This window comes from Culex pipiens, chromosome 2 (genome assembly GCF_016801865.2).
Source record: "Culex pipiens pallens isolate TS chromosome 2, TS_CPP_V2, whole genome shotgun sequence".
Taxonomy (NCBI): Eukaryota; Metazoa; Arthropoda; class Insecta; order Diptera; family Culicidae; genus Culex; species Culex pipiens.
The window spans coordinates 210,469,961-210,494,945 of record NC_068938.1 but is presented as its reverse complement, the minus strand read 5'-3'; the positions used below and the strand labels follow the sequence as shown (position 1 = coordinate 210,494,945).

The window sequence follows — 24,985 nt, the reverse complement described above, 5'->3', positions numbered from 1 at the left end:
TTGATTCGGGAGCTTTGATTTGCTGCTGCTTGAAATTTCCGGTGGATTTGTAAGCAGATTTCTCATTTACAAACCGCAAAAAAATTGTCATTTTGATTTGATTTCAAGTCTCAAATGTTATCAAATTAAAGAAAAAGAATTCTTTTAACTCAAACCAGTTGTGTTCAAGGTCGTGAACAAACAAAAACCGCAACAAAAAATGTCCTTGTCCTTATGTAACCTTAACCGCAGTATTTTTGTCCCAAAACCCAACCACCGTCATCCCGGGGAGCCCGACCTTTTCTGGGTCAATTATTGAGCGGTGGCGCGAATCCACTGTCCTTCAAGAGCTGTTTCGTTCTTTGCCTCTTCTACCTTACACTATATGTAGTTATCGCACGAAAGAAAAGGATGAAGGACCCTTTTAATGAGATATCTTGAATTGCTGATGCAATTGTTTCGTGGATAGAAGGAGAACTCGAGCTGAATTAAAAGAATGCAACACTTTTTAATTGGTTTTCCACAGTCCGCCACGACCGAGTCCCAGCAATAAAGGGAAGGTGTTGAATGACTTTCGAACTTTGCCGTTCAATCGAACTAAACCCCGCACCCATTTCTTCCCGCAGTACCTAGCGTGCCTTTCCACCTCGTCCTCCAACGACAAGCTGTCGTTCGACGTAGGTCTGCAGGAGCACAGCCAGGGCGAGGCGTGCTGGTGGACGGTCCATCCGGCGAGCAAGCAGCGTTCCGAGGGTGAGAAGGTTCGCGTCGGTGACGACCTGATCCTGGTCTCGGTCGCGACCGAGCGTTATCTGGTGAGTTGGGGAATGGATTTGGGAGGAAGCAAGATCTAACGAGACTTTTGTGCAACCCGCAGCATACCACCAAGGAGAACGACCTGTCCGTGGTCAACGCGAGCTTCCACGTCACCCACTGGAGCGTGCAGCCGTACGGAACCGGCATCTCGCGCATGAAGTACGTCGGTTACGTGTTTGGCGGCGACGTGCTGCGGTTCTTCCACGGCGGTGACGAATGTCTAACGATACCGAGTACATGGGGCGAAGAGCCCGGGCAGAAGTGAGTAGTCCTGGGTATCGTTATGGCTACGACGTCTAACTTGATATTCCCTACTCTTCTTCCAGCATTGTGGTGTACGAGGGTGGTTCGGTGATGTCGCAGGCTCGATCGCTGTGGCGACTGGAGCTGGCCCGTACCAAGTGGGCCGGTGGCTTCATCAACTGGTCCCACCCGATGAGGATCCGACATCTGACCACGGGTCGCTACCTGGGCGTCAACGAGAACAACGAGCTGATCCTGATGACCCGGGATCAGGCCACCACGACGCAGACCGCGTTCGTGCTGCGTTCGGAGAAGGACGACCAGAAGGTGATCCTCGAGGATAAGGATCTGGAGATTATCGGTGCTCCGATCATCAAGTATGGTGACTCGACCGTCATCATGCAGCACTACGAAACCGCACTGTGGGTCAGCTACAAGAGCTACGAAACCAAGAAGAAGGGCGTCGGCAAAGTCGAGGAGAAACAGGCCATGCTGCACGAGGAGGGTAAGATGGACGACGGGTTGGACTTTTCCCGCTCGCAAGAGGAAGAATCCCGTACGGCGCGGGTCATCCGCAAGTGTAGCCATCTGTTCACCAAGTTCATCGGGGGTCTCGAAACGCTCCAGGAGAACCGTCGCCACTCGATCTTCCTGCAGACGGTCAATCTGGGCGAGATGGTGATGTGCCTGGAGGATCTGATCAACTACTTTGCCCAACCGGAAGACGACATGGAACACGAGGAGCGACAGAACCGACTGCGTGCCCTGCGTAACCGTCAGGATCTGTTCCAGGAGGAAGGCGTGCTGAACCTGATCCTGGAGGCCATCGACAAGATCAACGTCATTTCGTCCCAGGGCTTCCTGGCGTCGTTCTTGGCAAGTGACGAGTCCGGCCAGAGCTGGGAGATGATCTCCGGCTATCTGTACCAGCTGCTCGCCGCCATCATCAAGGGCAACCACACCAATTGTGCCCAGTTTGCCAACTCGAACCGGCTGAACTGGCTGTTTTCCCGTCTGGGATCGCAGGCTTCCAGCGAGGGTTCCGGCATGTTGGATGTACTCCACTGCGTGCTGATCGATTCTCCGGAAGCGCTGAACATGATGCGAGACGAACACATCAAGGTCATCATCTCGCTGCTCGAGAAGCATGGTCGTGACCCGAAGGTTCTGGACGTCCTTTGCTCGCTGTGCGTCGGTAACGGAGTTGCGGTGCGATCCTCGCAGAACAACATTTGTGACTTTTTGCTACCGGGTAAGAACCTGCTGCTGCAGACGAGCTTGGTGGATCACGTTGCCAGCATCCGGCCGAACATTTTTGTTGGACGCGTCGAGGGATCGGCAGTGTATCAGAAGTGGTACTTTGAGGTCACCATGGATCATATCGAGCAGACTACGCACATGATGCCACATCTGAGAATTGGTTGGGCCAACAATACCGGCTACGTTCCGTACCCCGGAGGTGGCGAACGGTGGGGTGGAAACGGCGTTGGTGACGATCTGTACTCGTACGGTTTTGATGGTGTTCACTTTTGGTCTGCCGGCAAGAAGACTCGCGTGGTCAACGCGGATATTACAGAACCGTACATCAAAAAGGGTGATGTCATCGGGTGTACACTGGATTTGAGCGTTCCAGTAATTCGGTTCACGTTCAACGGTGAACCCGTGCACGGTTGCTTTACCGATTTCAACCTGTACGGCATGTTCTTCCCAGTGATGAGCTGCTCGTCCAAGCTGAGTTGTCGGTTCCTGTTTGGAGGCGATCACGGTCGTCTCAAGTTCAACCCACCACCAGGATTCTCTCCATTGGTGCAGTGCCTTATGCCCCACCAAAACCTTAGCCTGGACCCGTGCTTCTACTTTGGAAATTTGAACAAGAACGTCCTCGCCGGACCGTGGATGGTGGAGGATGACTCCGCGTTCGTTCCAAAACCAACCGACACTTCCACCGTAACACTGCCAGCTTCCGTTGAAACGATCAAGGATAAGCTCGCGGAGAACATCCACGAGATGTGGGCTTTGAACAAAATCGAAGCCGGTTGGACCTGGGGCGAACGTCGTGACGACATGTACAGAGTCCATCCGTGCTTGACGTCCTTCGAGAAGCTGCCAGCTGCCGAAAAGCGATACGATTGCCAACTGGCCGTCCAAACGCTCAAAACGATCCTCGCTTTGGGATACTACATTTCGGTCGACAAACCACCGGCGAGAATTCGCCCCATCCGCTTGCCCAACGATCCGTACATGCAAGGCAACGGATACAAGCCTGCTCCGCTCGATCTGAGCGCGGCTGTGCTGAACCCCAAGATGGAGGAGCTGATCGACCAGCTCGCGGAAAACACGCACAACCTGTGGGCCAAGGAGCGCATCCAACAGGGCTGGACGTACGGTCTGAACGAAGACGGCGAGAACCGTCGCAGCCCCCATCTGGTCCCGTACGGCAAGGTCGACGAAGCGATCAAGAAGGCTAACCGGGACACCGCCTCGGAGACGGTCCGCACGCTGCTGATCTACGGTTACAACCTGGACCCACCGACCGGCGAGGCCAACGAAGCTCTGGCTGCCGAAGCGTTCCGCATGAAGTTTGCCGCGTTCCGGACGTACCGTGCGGAGAAGAACTACGCCGTCACCTCCGGCAAGTGGTACTTTGAGTTTGAAGTGCTGACCGCCGGACCGATGAGGGTTTGTTGGAGTGAGGTTGTGTTGGGGTTCGCAAATGTAAACATTCCATTGTATTGCAGGTCGGTTGGGCCCGCGCGGACTGCAACCCGGGCACCATGCTTGGCAGTGACGATTCTTCGTGGGCTTTCGACGGCTACAATGTAAGTATGGGCGTTGGGGACCATCCCCTGCGCAGTCATCCCAGACAATTCTTCCCATTACTCTTCTGTCGTGCACACCATCACCAACTTCCACAATATCAGTTCGGTCCCCAGAGTACAAAAATCCATTCTCACGACACGAGTAGAACCCAAACCTCCACGCAATGAACTAGATTAAATCTCAAATGTAAGTTTGTACATCCCGGATGGTACGACGCCCTCCAACCCTCCCTTGAACTCACACACCTGACGCGCGCTCGTACGCTCTGTGCCCTTCCCCGAGTAGTCACGTAAGCTGCACCTGCACACGGTCGAAGATTTCGGTAAGCGCTACCAGGTCGGAGACATCATCGGTTGCTTCATAAACGTCCACGAGAAGAGCATGAGTAAGCACAACCACCTCAGATTCCCAAACCTTCAGCCCTATTACTACCTACTACCTATTCGTTGACCTTGTTGCTCGTTCATTCTCGTAAGCGTTCATATCCGATCTGTATTGCCTTTCGTAGTCATTGCTCAAGTCGTAACTCTGGTTCTCATCCCCATCCGGTGTCTGTTGTCGACTTAACGGAGTAGGCTTACGGACGATCGTCGTGTCCCTTCAGCGATGGGTGTGGTCAAAGATTCGTCGTGGTCATCTTCTTACTCGTTATTTGTTGTATTTCGGAACCCATCATACTCTATGCGTCTCGTACAACTTAACACTGTTCTCTTTTCTTTTCTTCTCTCTCTCTTTCTCTCTCATTCTGTACACCAATACATACCTACTACTACACACACACACGTTCAACCCGGCCACTGCACGTACATACTTATTCACACACACACATCCACTTTACTACGATTGGCTAATCCGTGTTTCAAAATCCTCTGAACTAAAAAAAAATCCTCAAAAATTTATAGGAAGAAAAAGTGTCTGGAGGTGCAACGGAATCATTCGGCAAACAGTGGGTACCTGGCGATATCGTTGGTGTATTTCTTGACTTAGTGGATCATACGATCAGTAAGAGCTCTCTTCAAATCTTAGAACAACCAAAATCTAGCAAACGATACTTTTGTGAACAACCGCAGCAACCGCAACCGCCTAAACTATGCATTTTTCTATAAATACTACAACTTCAACTACTAGCAATAAGACGCGCTTTTGAAACATATTTACAGTTTTTCTTCAGCAAAATTTAACATACTCCCAGTAACAGACTTAGTACAGTACAAACCAACAGACAGAACAGAGTAGTGCCGATTGTTCTTACAAAATCGTACTGATTGGCCAGCGCTTTTTCTTGATACCGAAGACTAGTTTCGTTTGGGCTTTCCTTTTTTATTTGAGATTTGCGATTGGTTTTTGACTAGAAACTCAGCCTGCACTATCTTTATATATAAATACTTCCAGCAGTCCAGCAAATATAGCATCCCACAGAATATTCTAACCAAAAATAACGAGAAAAGTAGAAGAGAATGTTTTGAAAGAGTAAACCGATTGATTTGCATGTCTTGCGTTGATAGAAATTTGCCCACATCACCATCCCATTCGAAATCGAAAACGATCGCCAACAATCGCATCATTCGCACTTGTAGTTGATCAGCATTCTAACCTAAAAAGTATGATTAATCCAAAGTGTAAATACATAACACTGAGTAGCACTTTTCGCAAACAACTAACATTGCTTTTGTCGCTTAACTTGGCATGAAAGAGGCCGCTTCAATACCGTGCCGAAGCGAAGCCCCCCTTCAGCCGAAAAGTTACTAAAGATTTTCGCAGCAAATAGATCGCTTTGTGTTTAACCTCTTGTTTGCCCTTTTCCCTCGAAATCCTGCCGAGATATTACAAGATTGCCCCTTTCCTCCCAACTAGGTTTCTCACTCAACGGTGAACTGCTGATGGACGCCCTCGGTGGTGAAACCACCTTTGCCGATGTGACCGCACCGGAAGGCGTCGGTTTCGTGCCGGCCTGCACTATCGGAGTACGTATCGGAAAGGATCTTGAGACATCTCGACTGACTGTTAACGGTTGCTCTTTTTTCAGATTGGCCAGAAAGCCCGCGTCGTGTACGGCCAGGACGTTGACTCGCTCAAGTGGTTCACCACTTGCGGTTTGCAAGAGGGTTACGAACCGTTCTGCGTGTAAGTCGCTCCAAGGTCAGAAGCTCCTAGTAGAGTGCCTACATTTGCCTTTTTGCATCTTGCAGAAACATGAAGCGTGCCGTCACGCACTGGTACACCAAGGATCAGCCCATCTTCGAGAACACCGAGGACATCCCGGACTGCAAGATCGATGTGAACCGCATTCCGGGTGGTGCCGACACGCCGCCGTGTCTGAAGATCTCGCACAACACCTTCGAAACGATGGAGAAGGCCAACTGGGAGTTTCTGCGACTGTCGCTTCCGGTTACCTGCGCCGCGACGTTTATCGAGTAAGACTTTGAGAGGTGATGTTATTTCCGGTAGTTCGAGCTAACCAATCTTCTTGCAGTGAACACGAAAAGATGCGCCGCTGGGAGGAGATCCGTATCCGGCAGCACCGATTGATGGCCGAAGCCGCAGAACACCAGACGTCGGCTCACTTTGACCACATCATGAAGAGTGGCTTCACCATGAACGACCTGAAGGGACTGCAGCGTAACTACTCGGACGATGCTGCCGAAGCGGACGAGGGAATGCGCAACGGACCGCAGCGTCCGTCGCGGGTGACCCGCCGTGGAGAAGGACTCAGCCCACCGGGAATCGAAATCAACGGCGAGCACATGTCGGACGGGGAGAACGCATACTCCGACAACGAGCTGGAGGGAGACGACCGTAAGAAGCGAGGCCGCAGTCCGTTCCGGCTGTTTGGCAAGAAGCGCGATCAGAGCAAGGACAAGATCAAGGAACGGCGCACGCCGGAACCGGAACCCCGCAAGGGAGCCGTGCAGCAGCGGGCCGTTGCTCGTAACGCTACGATGCGTACCTCTACGGCCGATCTGCGCGGACAGCAACCGATGTCTCCGGAGCGTAAGGGTACCATGGGAGCAGGTTCACCGGTGGAATCGTTCGGAAACGAAGTGTACGATGCCGAGTGTCTTAAGCTGATTAACGAGTACTTCTACGGAGTGCGAATCTTTCCCGGTCAGGATCCGACCCACGTGTTCGTCGGTTGGGTGACGACGCAGTACCACGTGCACAGCACGAACTTTAACCAGGACAAGGTGCGACATGCGTCCATCTTCGTCGAGGACGAAAACGAAAGGACCGTGGAAGTGTAAGTATAACTCATCACGTTGATTGAACCTGAATATACTACAGCATTCGTTTCCGCAGTATCAACCGCCAGTCGTGCTACATGGTCCGTGCCGACGAGCTGTTCAACGAAGTTTCCCAGGACGCTTCCGGCAAGGGAGCTTCCCAGGGAATGTTCATTGGATGCTTCGTCGATACCGCCACCGGCACGATTCGCTTTACCTGTGAGGGTAAGGAAACTTCGCACGTGTTTCTGATGGAATCCGAGACCAAGCTGTTCCCGGCCATCTTCGTCGAGGCCACCAGCAAGGAAATCCTACAGATCGAACTTGGCCGCACGCCAACGACACTGCCCCTGTCGGCGGCAGTCCTCCCGACCGGTGACAAACATATCAATCCCCAGTTCCCACCGAGGTTGAAGATCCAGTGCTTGAAACCCCATCAGTGGGCTCGTGTACCGAACACCGCCCTGCAAGTGCACGCCCTCAAGCTGTCCGACATACGCGGTTGGTCAATGCTTTGCGAGGATCCAGTCTCGATGCTTGCGCTGCACATCCCTGAAGAGGATCGCTGCATCGACATCCTGGAACTCATCGAAATGGATCGACTGTTGTCGTTCCATGCGCACACGTTGACGCTGTACTCGGCACTGTGCTACCAGTCCAACTACCGTGCAGCTCACGCTTTGTGTGCCCATGTCGATCAGAAGCAGCTGCTTTACGCTATCCAATCCGAATACATGAGCGGACCGCTGCGTCTAGGCTTCTACGATCTGCTGATTGCCCTCCATCTGGAATCGCACGCAACTACAATGTAAGTTCGCGCTCCAACAATCCTGCAGGTCCTCATACTAATGACATTTTCCTTTACTCAGGGAGGTCTGCAAGAACGAGTTCATTATCCCACTGGGACCGGAACTAAAAGAGCTGTACACTGATCCAGAAATGTGTCACTCGCTCCGCTCACTGCAAACCCTTTCCGTAAAACCCCAAATGAACATGACCGAGATCGCGTAAGTATTTCCCGACCCTGTCACGAGTAAAATGTGATCAATCCTAACCCAATCGATACTAACCCTCGAGTGAAGTGTGTGGATAGTTGTACCCTACTGGCACAGCTATTCATCGTAGCGCGCACACGCAATTCCTAACCCGTAGTACTTACTAACTCCCGTATCACTGTAGTTGCACACTTGAGCTTCCATAGACGCTCCTGGTCCCTACGGTGGAATCACTTTGTTTATTGTTTATTTTCTCTTAAGTTTACCCCAGCCCCCCTTCTCTCTACATTGTTGCATGCCATTCTCTCCTCTCCAGATCACCCAATCCCCCACAATCGAATATGCCAGCCTTAGTAGCACCAGATTCTTCCAGTGAACCGATACCGGCAATTGATTCGCTTTATTCGCCAAGATTCCCTCTCGAAGTGGTGAGAGAGTTTGTGATGACCGCCTTGAAAGAGGCTGTCGAGATTAACCAAGTTCACAATCGCGATCCGATTGGTGGATCCAACGAAAACATGTTCCTGTGAGTACCACTCGGACTCAACGCCAACTCAATCTAAAAACTAACACGATCTTGCCGTAATTCTAGCCCGCTGATCAAGCTGACCGACAGACTGCTGCTGGTCGGTGTGATCACCAACGAGGACGTGGAGAAGATTCTGATCTTGATCGATCCAGAAACGTGGGATCCGGCGTTCGAGAAGGAAGGTAAGGATGAGCATCGCAAGGGTTTGCTGACCATGAAGATGGCCGAGGGTGCCAAACTGCAGATGTGCTACCTGCTGCACCATCTGTACGACGTCCAGCTGAGACACAGAACCGAGAGTATCATCGCGTTTGCCTACGACTACGTTTGCGATCTGCAGTCGGATCAGTTGCGCAGATACATCGAGATCAAGATGTCGGATCTGCCGAGTGCCGTCGCGGCCAAGAAGACCCGTGAGTTCCGCTGTCCACCGCGCGAGCAAATGAACGCAATTCTGTGCTTCAAGAATCTGGAAGGCGAAGACTTGGAAAACTGTTCCTGCGGCCTTGATCTGCGCGACCGTTTGATCGAGTTCCACGATAAACTTATGGGTAAGGTATCGCTGAACGCGCTGCAGGAACCAGAGGAAGAATCCACCGATGCTGCCGAGGACACCAGACCGGGTGCGCTGAAGAAGTTGTACAACTTTATCAACACCGTAAAGGAGCTGGAAGAAGATCCCAAAGAACCAGAGGAGGTCGAAAAGAAGACCCCAGAGGAAGTGTTCCGCAAGGTGCTGATCAAGCAGCTGGTCCAGTGGGCTGAAGAGTCCCAGATCGAAAATCCCAAGCTGGTTCGAGAGATGTTCAGCTTGCTGGTGCGCCAGTACGACACAATCGGCGAGTTGATCAACGCTTTGAGCAAGACCTACGTTATCAACTCCAAAACAACGGCCGATGTGGCCAACATGTGGGTTGGTTTGAGTCAAATCCGTGCCCTGCTGCCGGTACAGATGAGTCAAGAGGAGGAGGAGTTGATGCGCAAGCGGCTGTGGAAGCTCGTGAACAACGCAACCTTCTTCCAGCATCCGGATTTGATCCGTATTCTGCGTGTGCACGAGAACGTTATGGCCGTCATGATGAACACTCTGGGCCGTCGCGCTCAAGCACAAAGCGACGCTCCGGTGCAGTCCACCGAAGGAGAAGAGGCTGCGCCGAAAGAAAAGGACACCTCCCATCAGATGGTGGTGGCTTGCTGTCGTTTCCTGTGTTATTTCTGTAGAACTGGTCGTCAGAACCAGCGTGCCATGTTTGATCACTTTGACTTCCTGCTGGAAAACTCCAACATTTTGCTGTCCCGTCCAAGTCTGCGTGGTTCGACCCCGCTGGACGTGGCCTATTCCAGCTTGATGGAGAACACGGAACTGGCGTTGGCACTGCGTGAGCACTACCTGGAGAAGATTGCCATCTATCTGTCTCGGTGTGGTCTCCAGAGCAACTCTGAGCTCATCGAGCGCGGCTATCCCGATCTGGGCTGGGATCCAGTGGAAGGTGAACGCTATCTTGATTTCCTACGCTTCTGCGTGTGGGTTAACGGCGAGAGCGTCGAGGAGAATGCCAACTTGGTCATCCGTCTGTTGATCCGCCGTCCAGAATGTCTGGGTCCCGCGCTTCGCGGCGAAGGCGAAGGTCTGTTGAAGGCCATCATCGATGCCAACAAGATGTCCGAGAAGATTTCCGAGCGTAGAAAGATGCAGGATGAGGCAGAAGGTACTATGATTGCTGGGCTGAACTTCACGCATCCGCTTCCGGAAGGGGACGATGACGAGGACTACATTGACACCGGAGCTGCCATCCTCAGCTTCTACTGTACGCTGGTGGACCTGTTGGGTCGTTGCGCACCGGATGCTGCCGTCATTGAACTGGGCAAGAACGAATCGCTGCGAGCTCGCGCCATTCTCCGCTCGTTGGTGCCGCTGGAAGATCTGCAAGGTGTGCTTAGTTTGAAGTTTACCCTGACCAATCCGGCCGCTGGAGAAGAACGTCCCAAGTCGGACATGCCTTCGGGTTTGGTTCCCGGACACAAACAGAGCGTGGTACTGTTCCTTGAACGTGTATACGGAATTGAGGTACAGGAGTTGTTCTTCCGTCTGCTGGAAGATTCATTCCTGCCTGATTTGCGTGCCGCCACTATGTTGGACCGTAGCGATGGTTCAGAGAGTGACATGGCCTTGTCCATGAACCGCTACATCGGCAACTCGATCTTGCCACTGCTCATCAAGCATAGCAAGTTCTACAACGAAGCTGAAAACTACGCCAGCTTGCTGGACGCAACGCTGCACACGGTCTACCGAATGTCAAAGAACCGTATGCTGACCAAGGGTCAACGTGAAGCTGTGTCCGACTTCCTGGTTGCGCTGACCTCTGCCATGCACCCAGCAATGTTGCTGAAACTGCTGCGTAAGCTGACCGTCGACGTTTCCAAGCTGTCCGAGTACACTACTGTGGCTCTCAGACTGCTGACGCTGCACTACGACCGCTGTGCCAAATACTACGGAACGACTGGCAGTGGCCAGGCTTCCCAGTTCGGAGCGTCCTCCGACGAGGAGAAGCGTCTCACGATGTTGCTGTTTTCGAACATCTTCGACTCTCTGAGCAACATGGATTATGATCCAGAGCTGTTTGGCAAAGCTTTGCCTTGCTTGATCGCTATTGGTTGCGCCCTGCCGCCGGACTACAGCTTGTCCAAGAACTCCGACGACGATCTGTACGGTAAGTGTACGAGCAGCCCGGACCAGCCGCACTACAATCCACAGCCGATCGACACCAACATGGTGCAGCTGACCAACGATCTGAACCAAATCGTTCAAAAGTTCAGCGAACACTACCACGACGCTTGGGCTAGCAAGAAGTTGGAGAACGGTTGGAGCTACGGAGAGTCGTGGTCTGATGCTAACAAGACCCATCCTCGACTCAAGCCGTACAACACGCTGAGTGATTACGTAAGGGTTGACGAATCAAGTTAGGTTGAACTGTAGTATCAATTCACGTCTTTATTTTAGGAAAAGGAACGCTACAAGGATCCAGTCCGCGAAAGCTTGAAGGCTTTGTTGGCACTCAACTGGCGCGTTGAACACTCTGAGGGTGACGTACCGCTGTCGAACCGTGGTTCTACGCGCAGACAGTCCAAGCCAAATCTTGTGAGTATAAGACCATCACGTAAAGCTAACCAAATGTATCACAAAACTAACCTCCAAATTGAAATTTCTATCAAAATTTACCAAAATTTGTAACGCTCCCAAAACAACCTGTTTGGAACGACTCGGCAAATCCAATTGGTACCCCAAATAAAACATCTTTGCCCCACCACAACCACCACCCCCACACTCACGACGTGTCCCCGGAACGACGCACTCGTTTGTATCCACACATCACCTCCACCACCGACGATGATTAACGCCCAAAGGAATTACAGGGAGATGCGGGATCGCCGTTCAACTACAACCCGCATCCGGTCGACATGACCAACCTGACGCTGAGCAGGGAGATGCAAAACATGGCCGAACGGCTGGCGGAGAACTCGCACGACATCTGGGCCCAGAAGAAGTTCGACGAGCTGCACCAGTGCGGCGGCGCGATCCACGCCCAGCTCGTGCCGTACGACCTGCTGACCGACAAGGAGAAACGCAAGGATCGCGAGCGCTCGCAGGAGTTCCTGAAGTACCTGCAGTACCAGGGACTGAAGCTACACAAGTGTGTATACCACTGGAGCTTGATGGGTTTGTGGGGTTGTGGAACTGATTCGGCTTTGTTTTTTATTTCAGACCATCCCGCGGAATGACGGAAGAACCGGGAATGACCGCAGCTGCGATCGAAGCCCGTTTCGCTTACTCGCTGTTGGAGAAGTTGATCTCGTACATTGATCGTGCCACCATCAACATGAAGCTGCTGAAGCCATCGTCGACTTTCAGCCGGCGAACGTCGTTCAAGACCTGCTCGCGAGACATCAAGTTCTTCTCGAAGGTGGTGCTTCCGTTGATTGAGAAGTACTTCTCGTCCAACCGTAACTACTTTATCGCGATCGCAACGGCTACCAACAACGTTGGTGCGGCGTCCCTTAAGGAGAAGGAGATGGTAGCGGCGTTGTTCTGTAAGCTGGCCAGCTTGTTGAGATATCGCATGGCGGCGTTCGGCGCTGATGTTCGCATCACCGTACGTTGCCTGCAGGTGCTGGTCAAGAGCATCGATGCCAAATCACTGGTGAAGAACTGTCCAGAGTTTATCCGTACTTCGATGTTGACGTTCTTCAACAACACCGCTGATGATTTGGGACAGACGATCTTCAATCTGCAGGAGGGCAAGTACGATCGACTGCGTGGAACGCATCTAAAGACGTCAACCTCGTTGGCGTACGTCAATCAGGTCATCTTGCCGATATTGACATCGTTGTTCGATCACTTGGCCGCGTGTGACTACGGTACGGATCTGCTGCTGGACGAAATCCAAGTAGCGTCATACAAGATTCTGTCGTCTTTGTACACCCTTGGTACGGACGCCAACTTGACGCGTGATCGTAAGTATCTCAAGACCGAGATCGAGCGTCACAAGCCTGCACTGGGTTCGTGCCTGGGAGCATTCAGCTCCGTCTTCCCGGTGGCCTTCCTGGAACCGTTTGCCAACAAGCACAATCCGTTCTCGCTGCTTAATCGCATTGCCGACACTTCGCTTGAAGCCCAGGACATTATGACCAAGATGGAGAGCTCGATGCCGACGCTGGAGACGATCCTGGCCGAAGTGGATCACTTTGTCGAGTCGGAGAAGACGTATCACGAAGCGCAACATATCATTGACGTGATTTTGCCACTGCTTTGCTCGTATCTACCGTTCTGGTGGAACCAGGGCCCGGACAATGTGAGCCCCCAGTCTGGCAATCACGTCACAATGGTCACTGCCGATCATATGAATCTTTTGCTGAAGAATGTGCTCAAGATGATCAAGAAGAACATCGCCAACGAGAACGCACCATGGATGACGCGTATCGCTAGCTTCACCCAGCAGATCATCATCAACAGCAGCGAGGAGCTGCTGAAGGACGTCTTCCTGCCGCTGGCCGAACGTGTCAAGAAGCGCGTCGACAGCATGTTCCACAAGGAGGAGAGCTTGCGAGGCTTCCTCAAGTCTTCCACCGACGACACGTCCCAGATTGAGGCCCAGATCCAGGAGGACTGGCAGCTGCTGGTTCGTGACATCTACTCGTTCTACCCGCTGCTGATCAAGTACGTCGACTTGCAGAGGAACCACTGGCTGAAGGACAACATCGCCGAAGCGGAAGAGCTGTACAACTACGTGGCGGAGATCTTCAACGTGTGGTCCAAGAGTCAGTACTTCCTGAAGGAGGAGCAGAACTTTATCTCGGCGAACGAAATCGACAACATGGCGCTGATCATGCCGACGGCTACCCGTCGTACGGCTGCCGTTTCCGGTGACATGCCAGCAGCCGGAGGAAAGATGAAGAAGAAGAAGCGTGCCCGTGACAAGAAGCGCGACAAGGACAAGGAGATTCAGTCCAGCTTGATGGTGGCCTGTCTCAAGCGTCTGCTGCCGGTTGGGTTGAACCTGTTTGCCGGCAAGGAGCAGGAGCTGGTTCAGCACTGCAAGGATCGCTACCTCAAGGTAAGGTTCGGGGAAACCTGCCACACGACCGATTCTTACATTTCCGTTCTTTCTTCCAGAAAATGCAAGAGTACGAGGTGATCGAGTTTGCGCACACCCAGCTGACGCTGCCCGACAAGCTCGATCCAGCGGACGAAATGTCCTGGCAACACTATCTGTACTCGAAGCTGGGCAAGAAGGAGGACATTGTCGTGCAGGAGTCGATCGAAAAGTCGGACAAGAAGCCGGGCAACAAGATCGAGGAAACGGTCGAGCGAATCGTCGCCATGGCCAAGGTCCTGTACGGACTGCACATGGTAAGTGTTCCGATTGGTCCAATTTGCCCCTTTCCTATGAGTTGAACGTCTCACTTACTCTTACGAAATACCTGATCATGCACCATTCCATTTCAAAGTAGTCAATTTGTTGAACCGACATCAACATCCCAGAAACCCCCTTTTTGATAGTAAATAAATGATAAAAAAGAAAAAAAATCATCATGATCACAATTTTCTAAAGTACACTATTGTTTCCGGTTATATATCTAGATTGACCATCCACAACAACAAAGTAAAAATGTTTATAGAAGTTGTGTCTCGATACAGAGAAAACGAGCGGTTATTGCTTGTTTCAGACATGTCTCCTTACATTCACTGCCAAGGTTTATAGTTTATATTTTGTTGTTCGAAAAAAAAATCTTAATTTTATTTGTTTTTTCTTCTTTTTGTGAGTTATGTTTTTTTATTCACTGCCGTAATAGTTGTTGTAATGCCAAGACGAGGATTGTTTGAAACTTTAATCTTCTCGAGTTACCATTAATTGCATTCAAAATCGATAAGTTTTGTTTCTCTCACACTTCTTTTCCAAAACTAACACGTACTGAAACCAAGCAAATGCAAAAATCAGCCAATCGAGCCCCCCATCGCCCCCCTCCATATACGAGAGAGCCATATGTAGGTTGTACCCCTCCCAAAAGTCCCATCCCCTTCCCCCACTAACCGGACACGTAACCAACCAACAAACAAACCTGTCCCGGAAGCCATCCCCCCATTGCATCGCACTTCCTACCGACGAAATCCGTTACAAACACATCCCGGCATATCTCTTAACAGTCTTCTAAGTTATTTCCCAAAAACTAATAGGAATGTAGAGCAAAGTTTCCTAAATTTAGTTTCTTTTACTTGAACGAATAATACTACTTCTTCTACTACTACTGTAACACTACTACTACTACTACTTCTACCGCTAGGTTTTTCTTCTTCTTCAAAAGAATGGTTTGATCTTATACCAGGATTTCTGAAAACAAAAGTTTCACCAGAAAATACGCTCTGACTGCACGTCTAACTTTAACTTTAGTAAGCTCTTCTTTCAGTACGATCTGTTCTTTTTTTAAACTTGTAAAAAAGTCACACAAATGGAATTCCCTCTTCGCACTTGCGTCCTAATGTCTATCAACTCTTCATATAAAATAAATCTATTGTTAATTCCTTTCTGAACTAGTCGTTTAAGTTTTTAACAGTATGTTTAAATATTTCTTCCTAAAATTAAGCAATGACAAGCATCTGCTCATTCCTAAAAAACGTCAAGCTTAGTCATGTAATCAGCGAATTATCTCGAACCGATATTTTCATAAATCTCTCAGTTCGACGCTGTCGTGCTGTCTTGTCGCACGTCGCTTTTTGACGTTAAAAAAACACATTTTAATGTTTGACCATGAATAAACAAAAACTAGAACACGCAATGTAAAAAAATGCAAACACGTTCTGTTTGGTTGACAATTCTTTGCATTGTCCCAAAGTTTGGTTGAATAAGGTTGCCGGTGTCCCGAGTTGTAATTACAAATGTTTACGGTAGTCGGGCTTGTACGTGTGTCAAACGCGTTCTGACCTGAAATCTCATCGGCCAGTTGTCGCATTTACATCAATTTGCAGGGTGTGTCAAGGCAGCACGACAAGATTGAAACTTCTTTCATTAAGAGCTGCACAAAATGGCGTCCTAAACTCAATTTGACCAAAAATGCACGTACGACAAGATAGCACGGCAACGACGACGAGTTATTCATAGCAAAACAATTTAATGATTACAAACCTTTTCCGGTACTTTTACATTGTTTACATGCTACCGTCATTTCTGGGTAAATCGGGACACATAAGAAAATCTGTATCTTTTGAAAGAATTTTCGGATCGATTTGGTGTCTTCGGCAGTGGTAGGAATTAAATTCTTTTTCTGACCGAGTTATGATTTTTTGAAAAAAAAAAAGAAACAAAAGTCTCACCCGAACAAATTTTGCACTTCTGTTTGTAATGTAAAATCTAATTTGCAATCGAAAAGATCTTTATAGATTTTTTTTATAAAGTACACTGTTTTCGAGACGTGGCCACATTTTGACTAAAAAATTGCACCTTTTCGATTTTTTAGAAATAGTGACCATTTCTAAAAATATTTGTTTTTTGAAAAGTTTAGAAAATGTCCTTTATTGAAGGTTTTACTTCTGACACAGGACAAACAGGCAAAAAATTGACCCTTTGAAAATGTTACTAATAATTCCCAAATTTTCAAAATATGTTTTTTTCATAAATGATTCATTTAAATATTTCTGGTTTGGTATGGTTAGAACTGATACAGAATTTGAATTTATCACAAATAAAAACAATTTTGACAAACTTTTTAAAATATGTCGACTTTCGAGCTAAAGTGCTGGACGGATAAATTGTTTTGGGTAAATTTCGATTAAAAATTTCGAGCTTGACATCACTTAAAATGTTTGTTTTATTTTTGCGATTCCGTTATGAAATTGTCTACTCCTCTTTCCTGTCATTCTCGAATGACGAAACGGCCAATTTTTCATCTCCAAAAATAACAGTACTGAAAAGTATTTTTCAGCATCCAGCATGCAGAAAAGTTCAAAATAATCTCAGACATCTTTAGGCTTGAAAATACAAAATACAGTCCAGACTCGATAAAATTGAGGTGAAAAGTCATCGATTGTGATTGGACACTCAATAATATTTTAACTGAATGAATGTACATGGAAGAGAAAATCAAAATAAATATAAATTTAAAAAAAAAAACAGTCCAGACTCGATTATTCGACGGCCTTGGCAAAATTTCACTTCGGATAATCGAATCACGATTTTTTTTGTTGTTGTCTTTTTTTTATTGTTGAGCTTGACCCTTAAACTACTCTAAAGTGATTTAGAATATTTAAATCCAAGATGACGGCCAAAATGGCGATTATGAAATATTGTAAAAAAAAAATGTTTTATTTTTCAGGCATTCAACCATTCAAATTTGACTGAAATGGGGTCACAGAACTCGAATTTGATGTTAAGAATTTGATGTTAAGAAAATAGAAAAAAAAAATTTTGTTTGTGGTTTGATAATCCGAAGTCTCACACAAACCTTCGAATAATCGAACTTCGGATAATCGAGGCTTCGGATAATCGAAACTTCGGATAATCAAGTCTGGACTGTATTTGAAAAAAAATAAGAAACAATATTTTCATTTCATTTTTGCTCTTGGTTTTGGAAACCAAAAAAAAATATATCTAGAGTTTTTTTTATATAGGTCCTATAAACATATGAAAGACAATATAGCTTATATGACCTTTTCAAAAAAAAACTCTAGAAAAGTCAAAAATTTATGGAATGTAAAATAATGTACATTTTGAATTTAAAAAAAAAAGATGTTACATACAAGAAAAATAATTAGAAAAAAACCCATGTGTATGGTTTATTTAGATGTTTTGATTTGATAAGTTCAACTTATGATGCTTGAATGTATCAACAAATTTGCTCAAATATATTAAAAATTTAAACTAAACACTTTTTGAAAAAAAAAAAAACAAAATTACAAGAGTTGGACATGTTTGATGTGAAAAGGACACAAATCAAAACATCGATAGCTTAGCTAATAAACATTAACCTAAAAAAAAATAACCAAGTGCGAAGAAGGAATCCATTTTCTGCTACAACTAGTATTAAATTAGAAACAATATAACCATTCACATAAAGCATTTCTAACTCTGTTTCGGACCATGTTAGTTTTGGAAAGAATTGTAACCCGTTTTGCATCGAGTTTCAGTGATGTCGCGTTTAATTGGTTTAGTTTTTTTTTTTTAGTTCCGTAAATCTTTTTATTATTTGAAAGCAAATGAAAAATAACAAAGGCGCAGTCTGAAACGAAACTTTCGTCTCCAGAAGGTTTTCCGCATAACCAGCATCACGTTTTTTTTAAGTTACTAGGGGAAGCAATTTTGTTTCTTGTTTTATTTTTGCATTACTTTCTGTTTATTTAACTTTTACCCGCGCAGATGAAGCGAATGTGTTGAGGCTAAGAATGCACCAATGTGTCATGTTTTTGAGAAATAAACTAGCAAGAATTAAAAAAAAACAAACAGCAGCACACCCCATACAACCACTTCCGACTAGCAGTTTCTTTTCCGGCCTAAGTCAATGTCCAAAGTAAAAACAAAGCTCTAAATTATAACTCACAAACAAACAAACAATGTATGCACTCAAATCTGCACGCGCGCGAAATCCAAAATTGACACACACACACAAATACACTGTCTCTTCCCCTCACCCCTACTGTTACTAACCGTTGACGCACCGCTCATAAACTACTAATCCCAAAATGACCCCCAAGACCACGCCCCTATTCAGGAGGACACGCCCCCTCTACGAAGTTCTCTTTTCGTGCCCTCTTTTTGTCTCTCTTTTCCCCACTTCCACAAAACACACCCTCTCTCCCCCTCTCTCTCTCTCTCTCTCTTTCTCTCTTAGCTCGTAAGAGTCGTTTCAAACAAACCAAAATAAAATACTTATTGGCTCAAGATGAGATACTAACCGCGTTCTAATCTACTAACTTGGAATACCACCGACTATATATAGGCATGCCGATCAAAACCAAGAAAGGCTAATGTGAAACAAGCTTTATCACAAGCACGACGTAAAATGGCTGTTGCATGCATAAAATCAAAACCAATGTATAAAATGAGCAGGTGACTTGTCCACTTTATTCTCTTTCTCTCTACTACTCTAGACTTTTGCATCTTTACTACTGACGAATTGGTTTTTTTATTTCTTCTTTTACGGTTTTGCGCTGACTACTTCTCCTCGGTAGCCATTGTATGACTGGCCGTGCTTGCCCAGACTGACCCCTTCCGTTCGGTTTTGTAGTTTTCGTTCTATAACCCACTTGAGTTGTAAGCTTTCGATCTGTTTTTATGTTGCCATTTGCGTGTTTGTACTTGCACAGCACAAGTTCGAACCCCAGCTAACTCATATCTTTCCGTTTCGTTGCGTCATCTACGGGAATCGCATTGCGCAGACACCGAGCGTGTAACATCTTCGCCCGGACCTACTCCGAACAATGGCTCGAGGACGAGAACGTTGGCCAGGAGGTCATGATTGAGGACCTTACTGTGAGTATAACAAAAGGGTAAACCACATTTGCAGCGGGGGTCATGAACCGGAACTCGTTTCTTGCAGCAAACCTTCGAGGATGCGGAAAAGAAGAAGAAGGAGGAAGAGGAGGAGGAGGGCAAGCCCGACCCGTTGACGCAGCTGGTTACGACCTTCTGCCGCGGAGCGATGACCGAGCGAAGTGGCGCCCTGCAGGAGGATCCGCTGTACATGTCGTACGCGAGCATCGTGGCCCGATCGTGCGGTGAAGAGGAAGAAGAAGGTGGTGACGAGGAAGAGGGTGGCGGCGAAGAGGAAGCCGGTCCCAGTATTCACGTAAGTAGTCTAAGACGGCGTCCCGAGGTGTTGCGAACTAACCAATCCATCCCTACTAACACATGCACTCACGCACGCGCTGATCAGAGCATGGACAAGCTCATGGTAAGCCCGGTAAACAAACTTCTCTTCTCTAAGCTTCTCCACTTTCAACTTTTGCCGAATTCCACTTGCACAATTCTTACGCCGATCTTCACTTGCAGGAACAAGAAATGGAGAAGCAGAAGCTGCTCTTCCACCAGGCTCGTCTGGCGAACCGTGGCGTAGCCGAAATGGTCCTGCTGCACATCTCCGCCTCGAAGGGAATCCCGTCGGATATGGTGATGCGTACGCTGCAGCTGGGTATCGCGATCCTGCGCGGTGGTAACATCGACATCCAGATGGGCATGCTGAACCATCTGAAGGAGAAGAAGGACGTTGGGTTCTTCACGTCCATCGCCGGTCTTATGAACTCGTGCAGCGTGCTGGACCTGGACGCGTTCGAGCGTAACACCAAGGCCGAAGGGTTGGGAGTTGGTGCCGAGGGAGCTGCCGGCGAGAAGAACATGCACGATGCCGAGTTTACCTGCGCACTGTTCCGCTTTATCCAGCTGACTTGCGAGGGTCACAACTTGGACTGGCAGAATTATCTGAGAACTCAGGCCGGTAACACGACCACCGTGAACGTGGTCATCTGCACGGTCGATTATCTGCTGCGACTGCAGGAATCCATCATGGACTTTTACTGGCACTACTCCAGCAAGGAGCTGATCGATCCGGCCGGTAAGGCCAACTTCTTCAAGGCTATCGGCGTTGCCAGTCAGGTGTTCAACACCCTTACTGAGGTCATCCAGGGTCCGTGTACGCAGAATCAGCAAGCACTGGCGCACTCCCGTCTGTGGGATGCCGTCGGAGGTTTCCTGTTCCTGTTTTCGCACATGCAGGACAAGCTGTCGAAGCACTCGAGCCAGGTCGATCTCCTGAAGGAGCTGCTCAATCTTCAGAAGGACATGATCACCATGATGCTGTCCATGCTTGAGGGTAACGTCGTCAACGGTACCATCGGTAAGCAGATGGTGGACACGCTGGTCGAGTCGGCCTCCAACGTGGAGCTGATTCTCAAGTACTTTGACATGTTCTTGAAGCTGAAGGATCTTACGTCTACCGCAAGCTTCACGGAAATTGATCCCAACGGTGACGGCTGGATTATGCCCAAGGACTTCCGCGATAAAATGGAACAACAGAAGAGTTACACTCCGGAGGAAATTGACTTCCTGTTGGCTTGTTGCGAGACGAATCACGACGGTAAGATCGACTACATCGGCTTCGTCGATCGGTTCCACGAACCAGCCAAGGAAATTGGCTTCAACTTGGCAGTGCTGCTGACCAACCTTTCCGAGCACATGCCCAACGAACCTCGCCTGGCTCGGTTCCTGGAAACTGCCGGCTCGGTGTTAAACTACTTTGAGTCGTTCCTGGGCCGTATCGAGATCATGGGTTCGTCCAAGCGCATCGAGCGTGTCTACTTCGAGATCAAGGAGGAGAACATTGAACAGTGGGAGAAGCCGCAGATCAAGGAATCCAAGCGTGCCTTCTTCTACTCGATCGTCACGGAGGGTGGCGACAAGGAAAAGCTGGAAGCGTTCGTCAACTTCTGCGAGGACGCCATCTTTGAAATGACTCACGCTTCCGGACTCATGGCCAGCGACGACGACGGAGGAAACGTACGGCGCGAGGCGGCCTTCACGTACATCAGTGAAGAGGAAGAGGAGCGCGCGGCAAAGGATCCCGTCAAGCGGACCATCCAGGCCGTCAAGGACGGTCTGTCCTACTCATTGTACATGATCTCGCCCGCCAACATTAAGCACCAGATCGCAGTACTACAGACGAAATCATTCCCGGAAATCATCGTCGGCTTTTTCAAGATGATTTTCTATGCATTCTACTACTCTGGCTTTGGCGTGTCGCTTGTCATCAAGTATTTGATCAACGTTCTGATGTCGCTGATGCGAGGACCGGCGCACGAAGAGGAAGAAGTGGTCCAAGAGGTGGAAGCGTTGCCTGCACTGCCACCACTGCCACAGGAAGAGCCACCGGGTACGGTGCAAGCCTTCGGGTTGGACATTAGCAAGGAAGAAAACGGACAGTACCGCATACAAGCACACGAATCACCCGCCCTGAGCCCATCGTCTTCGGTTGAAGAGACCGGCGAAAGCAGCCCGGAGGACGGTGGACCGGAAGCTGCCGGTGCCGGTGAATCTCCGATGACACTGGTCGATCTGTTGGGCGGTGAAGCCGCCAAGCGGGCCGCCCAGGAACGGTCGGAAGCTCAAAAGGCACAGGAAGCGACGCTCGCTAGCATTGAGGCCGAGTCGAAAAAGACGTCGGCCGAACCGAAGGAACCCGCTGCCGTCACCCAGATCGACTTCTCCAAGTACTCGAAGAAGGCCGTCAGTTATCTGGCGAGAAACTTCTACAACCTCAAGTACGTGGCACTTGTGCTGGCGTTCGGAATCAACTTTATGCTGTTGTTCTACAAGGTAACGACGTTCGGCGACGATGAGGAAGCTGCCGAGGGATCTGGCGAGGATTTGATGGGACTGGCATCGGGAATGGGCTCTGGACTGGTTGACGCCGTACTGGAAGGCGGTAGTGGCGAAGGAGGTAGCGGGGAAGGTGAAGAGGACGGCGAAGATCCGCTGGAGAAGGTCGAAGTGGACGAGGACTTCTTCTACATGGAACACGTGATGCGTATTGCCGCCTGCCTGCACAGCTTGGTTTCGCTTTGCATGCTGATCGCGTACTACCACCTCAAGGTTCCGCTGGCCATCTTCAAGCGTGAAAAGGAAATTGCTCGACGACTGGAATTCGACGGACTGTTCATTGCTGAGCAACCCGAGGACGACGATATCAAATCCCACTGGGACAAGCTGGTCATTTCGGCCAAAACGTTCCCCGTCAACTATTGGGACAAGTTCGTCAAGAAGAAGGTCCGCGCAAAGTACAGTGAAACGTATGACTTCGACTCGATTTCGAACTTGCTCGGAATGGAAAGAAACGCATTTGCCGCACAGGAAGGCACCGAGGGTGTTGGCTTCTTCCACTTTATTGCAAACATCGACTGGAGATACCAGATCTGGAAGGCCGGCGTTACCATCACGGACAATGCGTTCCTGTACTCGCTGTGGTACTTTATCTTCTCGGTTATGGGCAACTTTAACAACTTCTTCTTTGCCGCTCACTTGCTCGATGTGGCCGTCGGTTTCAAGACGCTGCGTACGATCTTGCAGTCCGTAACGCACAACGGCAAGCAGCTGGTGCTGACGGTGATGCTGCTCACGATCATCGTGTACATCTACACCGTAATTGCGTTCAACTTCTTCCGTAAGTTCTACATCCAGGAGGACGACGACGGCGAGGAAGGTGATCGCAAGTGTCACGACATGGGCACCTGCTTCGTGTTCCATCTGTACAAGGGTGTCCGAGCAGGTGGTGGTATTGGTGACGAAATTGGCGATCCGGACGGTGACGAGTACGAAGTGTACCGTATCCTGTTCGACATCTCGTTCTTCTTCTTCGTCATCGTTATCCTGCTTGCCATCATCCAGGGTTTGATCATTGACGCTTTCGGTGAGCTTCGTGATCAGCTGGAGTCGGTCAAGGAGGACATGGAGTCCAACTGCTTCATTTGCGGCATAGGAAAGGACTACTTTGATAAGGTTTGTACGACAGAACTTGCCCGCCCAAACCAAATAAACTAACCTGACCTCCTCTTTAGGTACCCCACGGGTTCGACACGCACGTGGCCCAGGAGCACAACCTGGCGAATTACATGTTCTTCCTTATGCATTTAATCAACAAACCGGACACCGAGTACACCGGCCAGGAGACGTACGTGTGGAACATGTACCAACAGCGATGCTGGGACTTCTTCCCGGTCGGTGACTGCTTCAGGAAACAGTACGAAGATGAACTGGGCGGTGGCGGCAGTAGCTAATTGCTAAACCTCCAGTAACAACACAAGCAAAACACCAGCAAATGTAGAGATATAGGGAGACAAACCAAAGAGATCGTGAGACACAAACGAACACAACCAACCAAACAATCAGCAGAAATAGGAGAAATTTTTTAAAGACATATTTCAAAGAACCTTTACAATATTGATCGAATATTCCAAAGAAATCCTCTTTAACTTTGAACCCGCAATCACTTTTCAACTCTGAATCACTAACAAAAAGAAAAGATGTCAATTTTGATTCAACTTCGATAGATCGTCATACACAATCAAACCAAACCAAATAAAACCGGAATCATTATAGAGCGTAGAAAGACCTCGGTGGAAGAATTTTGCGAAAACGACCAACCGGAAAAGGGAAACTATTGTTTAGAAAGAAAAAAAAACCGTGCGCGCAACGCAACGGGAAGCGCGGCGTTATTCTTTTTTGCGAACGAAATACAATGTCTTAGTTTTTGTTGAGAGAGAAAGCAAAAGACAAAAACCAGTCAACAGCACAACAAAGCACTCTGATTTAACTTTTGATTTGTTTTATTTTGGTTACATTATTGCTGCCTATTTCTTTTGATAGTTTTAAGTTTTCTCTCTTTTATATTTTTAATGAAACTGTTAAAATACAAAAAAAAAATCTATTAAAAAAAAAGCTGCTGGAAGGAGATCGAAACCCTGGAAGAATTAAAGATTTATGCAAAACTGTAGTTAATATCTTACACTTTTTACCTAGTTGGAGAGATTTTACTATTAATAATAAAACAGATCGATTACTTATGAGTAAAAGTTTGTGTTTTTTTTTTTGCCGATTCCGAAAGCTCATGCCTAAAAAAAATTTGTTTGAGAAATCCGGAAAGGTTAAGGCTCTGAAAGGCATCATTTCCGAACGGCCAATTCTCGTCGATAGTATTATCGTCTAACAATAAAAATAATGGTTATCGTTATCGTCGGGATTATAACGATAATCTATCGTTACTATTATTTCGGTAATTCTATCGGCGATAATTTTATCGCCGATCATTCATGTATTAAATTAACTTAATATCATGTTAAATTTTCAATG

At 48.3% G+C, this 24,985-nt stretch overlaps 1 protein-coding gene and 1 long non-coding RNA gene across 23 annotated transcripts in view; one reads left to right on the top strand and one right to left on the bottom strand.

Annotated features, from left to right (window-relative positions):
• Positions 1-24,708, top strand: part of LOC120412345 (ryanodine receptor) — a 63,497-nt gene extending 38,789 nt beyond the window's left edge. For 7 of the 22 annotated variants that reach the window (XM_052708449.1, XM_052708446.1, XM_052708451.1 and 4 more), the window contains 22 exons: positions 606-794; positions 857-1,056; positions 1,122-3,717; positions 3,777-3,857; positions 4,761-4,860; positions 5,713-5,822; positions 5,885-5,982; positions 6,048-6,272; positions 6,332-7,096; positions 7,156-7,887; positions 7,949-8,086; positions 8,448-8,600; positions 8,667-11,544; positions 11,605-11,742; positions 12,018-12,295; positions 12,367-14,215; positions 14,275-14,511; positions 19,089-19,198; positions 19,528-19,621; positions 19,689-20,042; positions 20,141-23,635; positions 23,695-24,708. In XM_052708449.1, coding sequence (XP_052564409.1) covers positions 606-794; positions 857-1,056; positions 1,122-3,717; positions 3,777-3,857; positions 4,761-4,860; positions 5,713-5,822; positions 5,885-5,982; positions 6,048-6,272; positions 6,332-7,096; positions 7,156-7,887; positions 7,949-8,086; positions 8,448-8,600; positions 8,667-11,544; positions 11,605-11,742; positions 12,018-12,295; positions 12,367-14,215; positions 14,275-14,511; positions 19,089-19,198; positions 19,528-19,621; positions 19,689-20,042; positions 20,141-23,635; positions 23,695-23,913 — 15,039 coding nt within the window. In that variant the 3' untranslated portion in view covers positions 23,914-24,708. Of the gene's footprint in view, positions 1-605; positions 795-856; positions 1,057-1,121; positions 3,718-3,776; positions 3,858-4,143; positions 4,244-4,760; positions 4,861-5,712; positions 5,823-5,884; positions 5,983-6,047; positions 6,273-6,331; positions 7,097-7,155; positions 7,888-7,948; positions 8,087-8,390; positions 8,601-8,666; positions 11,545-11,604; positions 11,743-12,008; positions 12,296-12,366; positions 14,216-14,274; positions 14,512-14,742; positions 14,856-19,088; positions 19,199-19,527; positions 19,622-19,688; positions 20,052-20,140; positions 23,636-23,694 lie in introns of all 22 variants that reach the window. The other 15 variants (XM_039572758.2, XM_039572755.2, XM_039572756.2 and 12 more) reach the window with 11 other exon arrangements.
• LOC120412349 (uncharacterized) overlaps positions 1-24,985 on the bottom strand; it is a 35,711-nt gene that overhangs the window by 8,265 nt on the left and 2,461 nt on the right. The gene's annotated exons all lie outside the window — the stretch shown is intronic.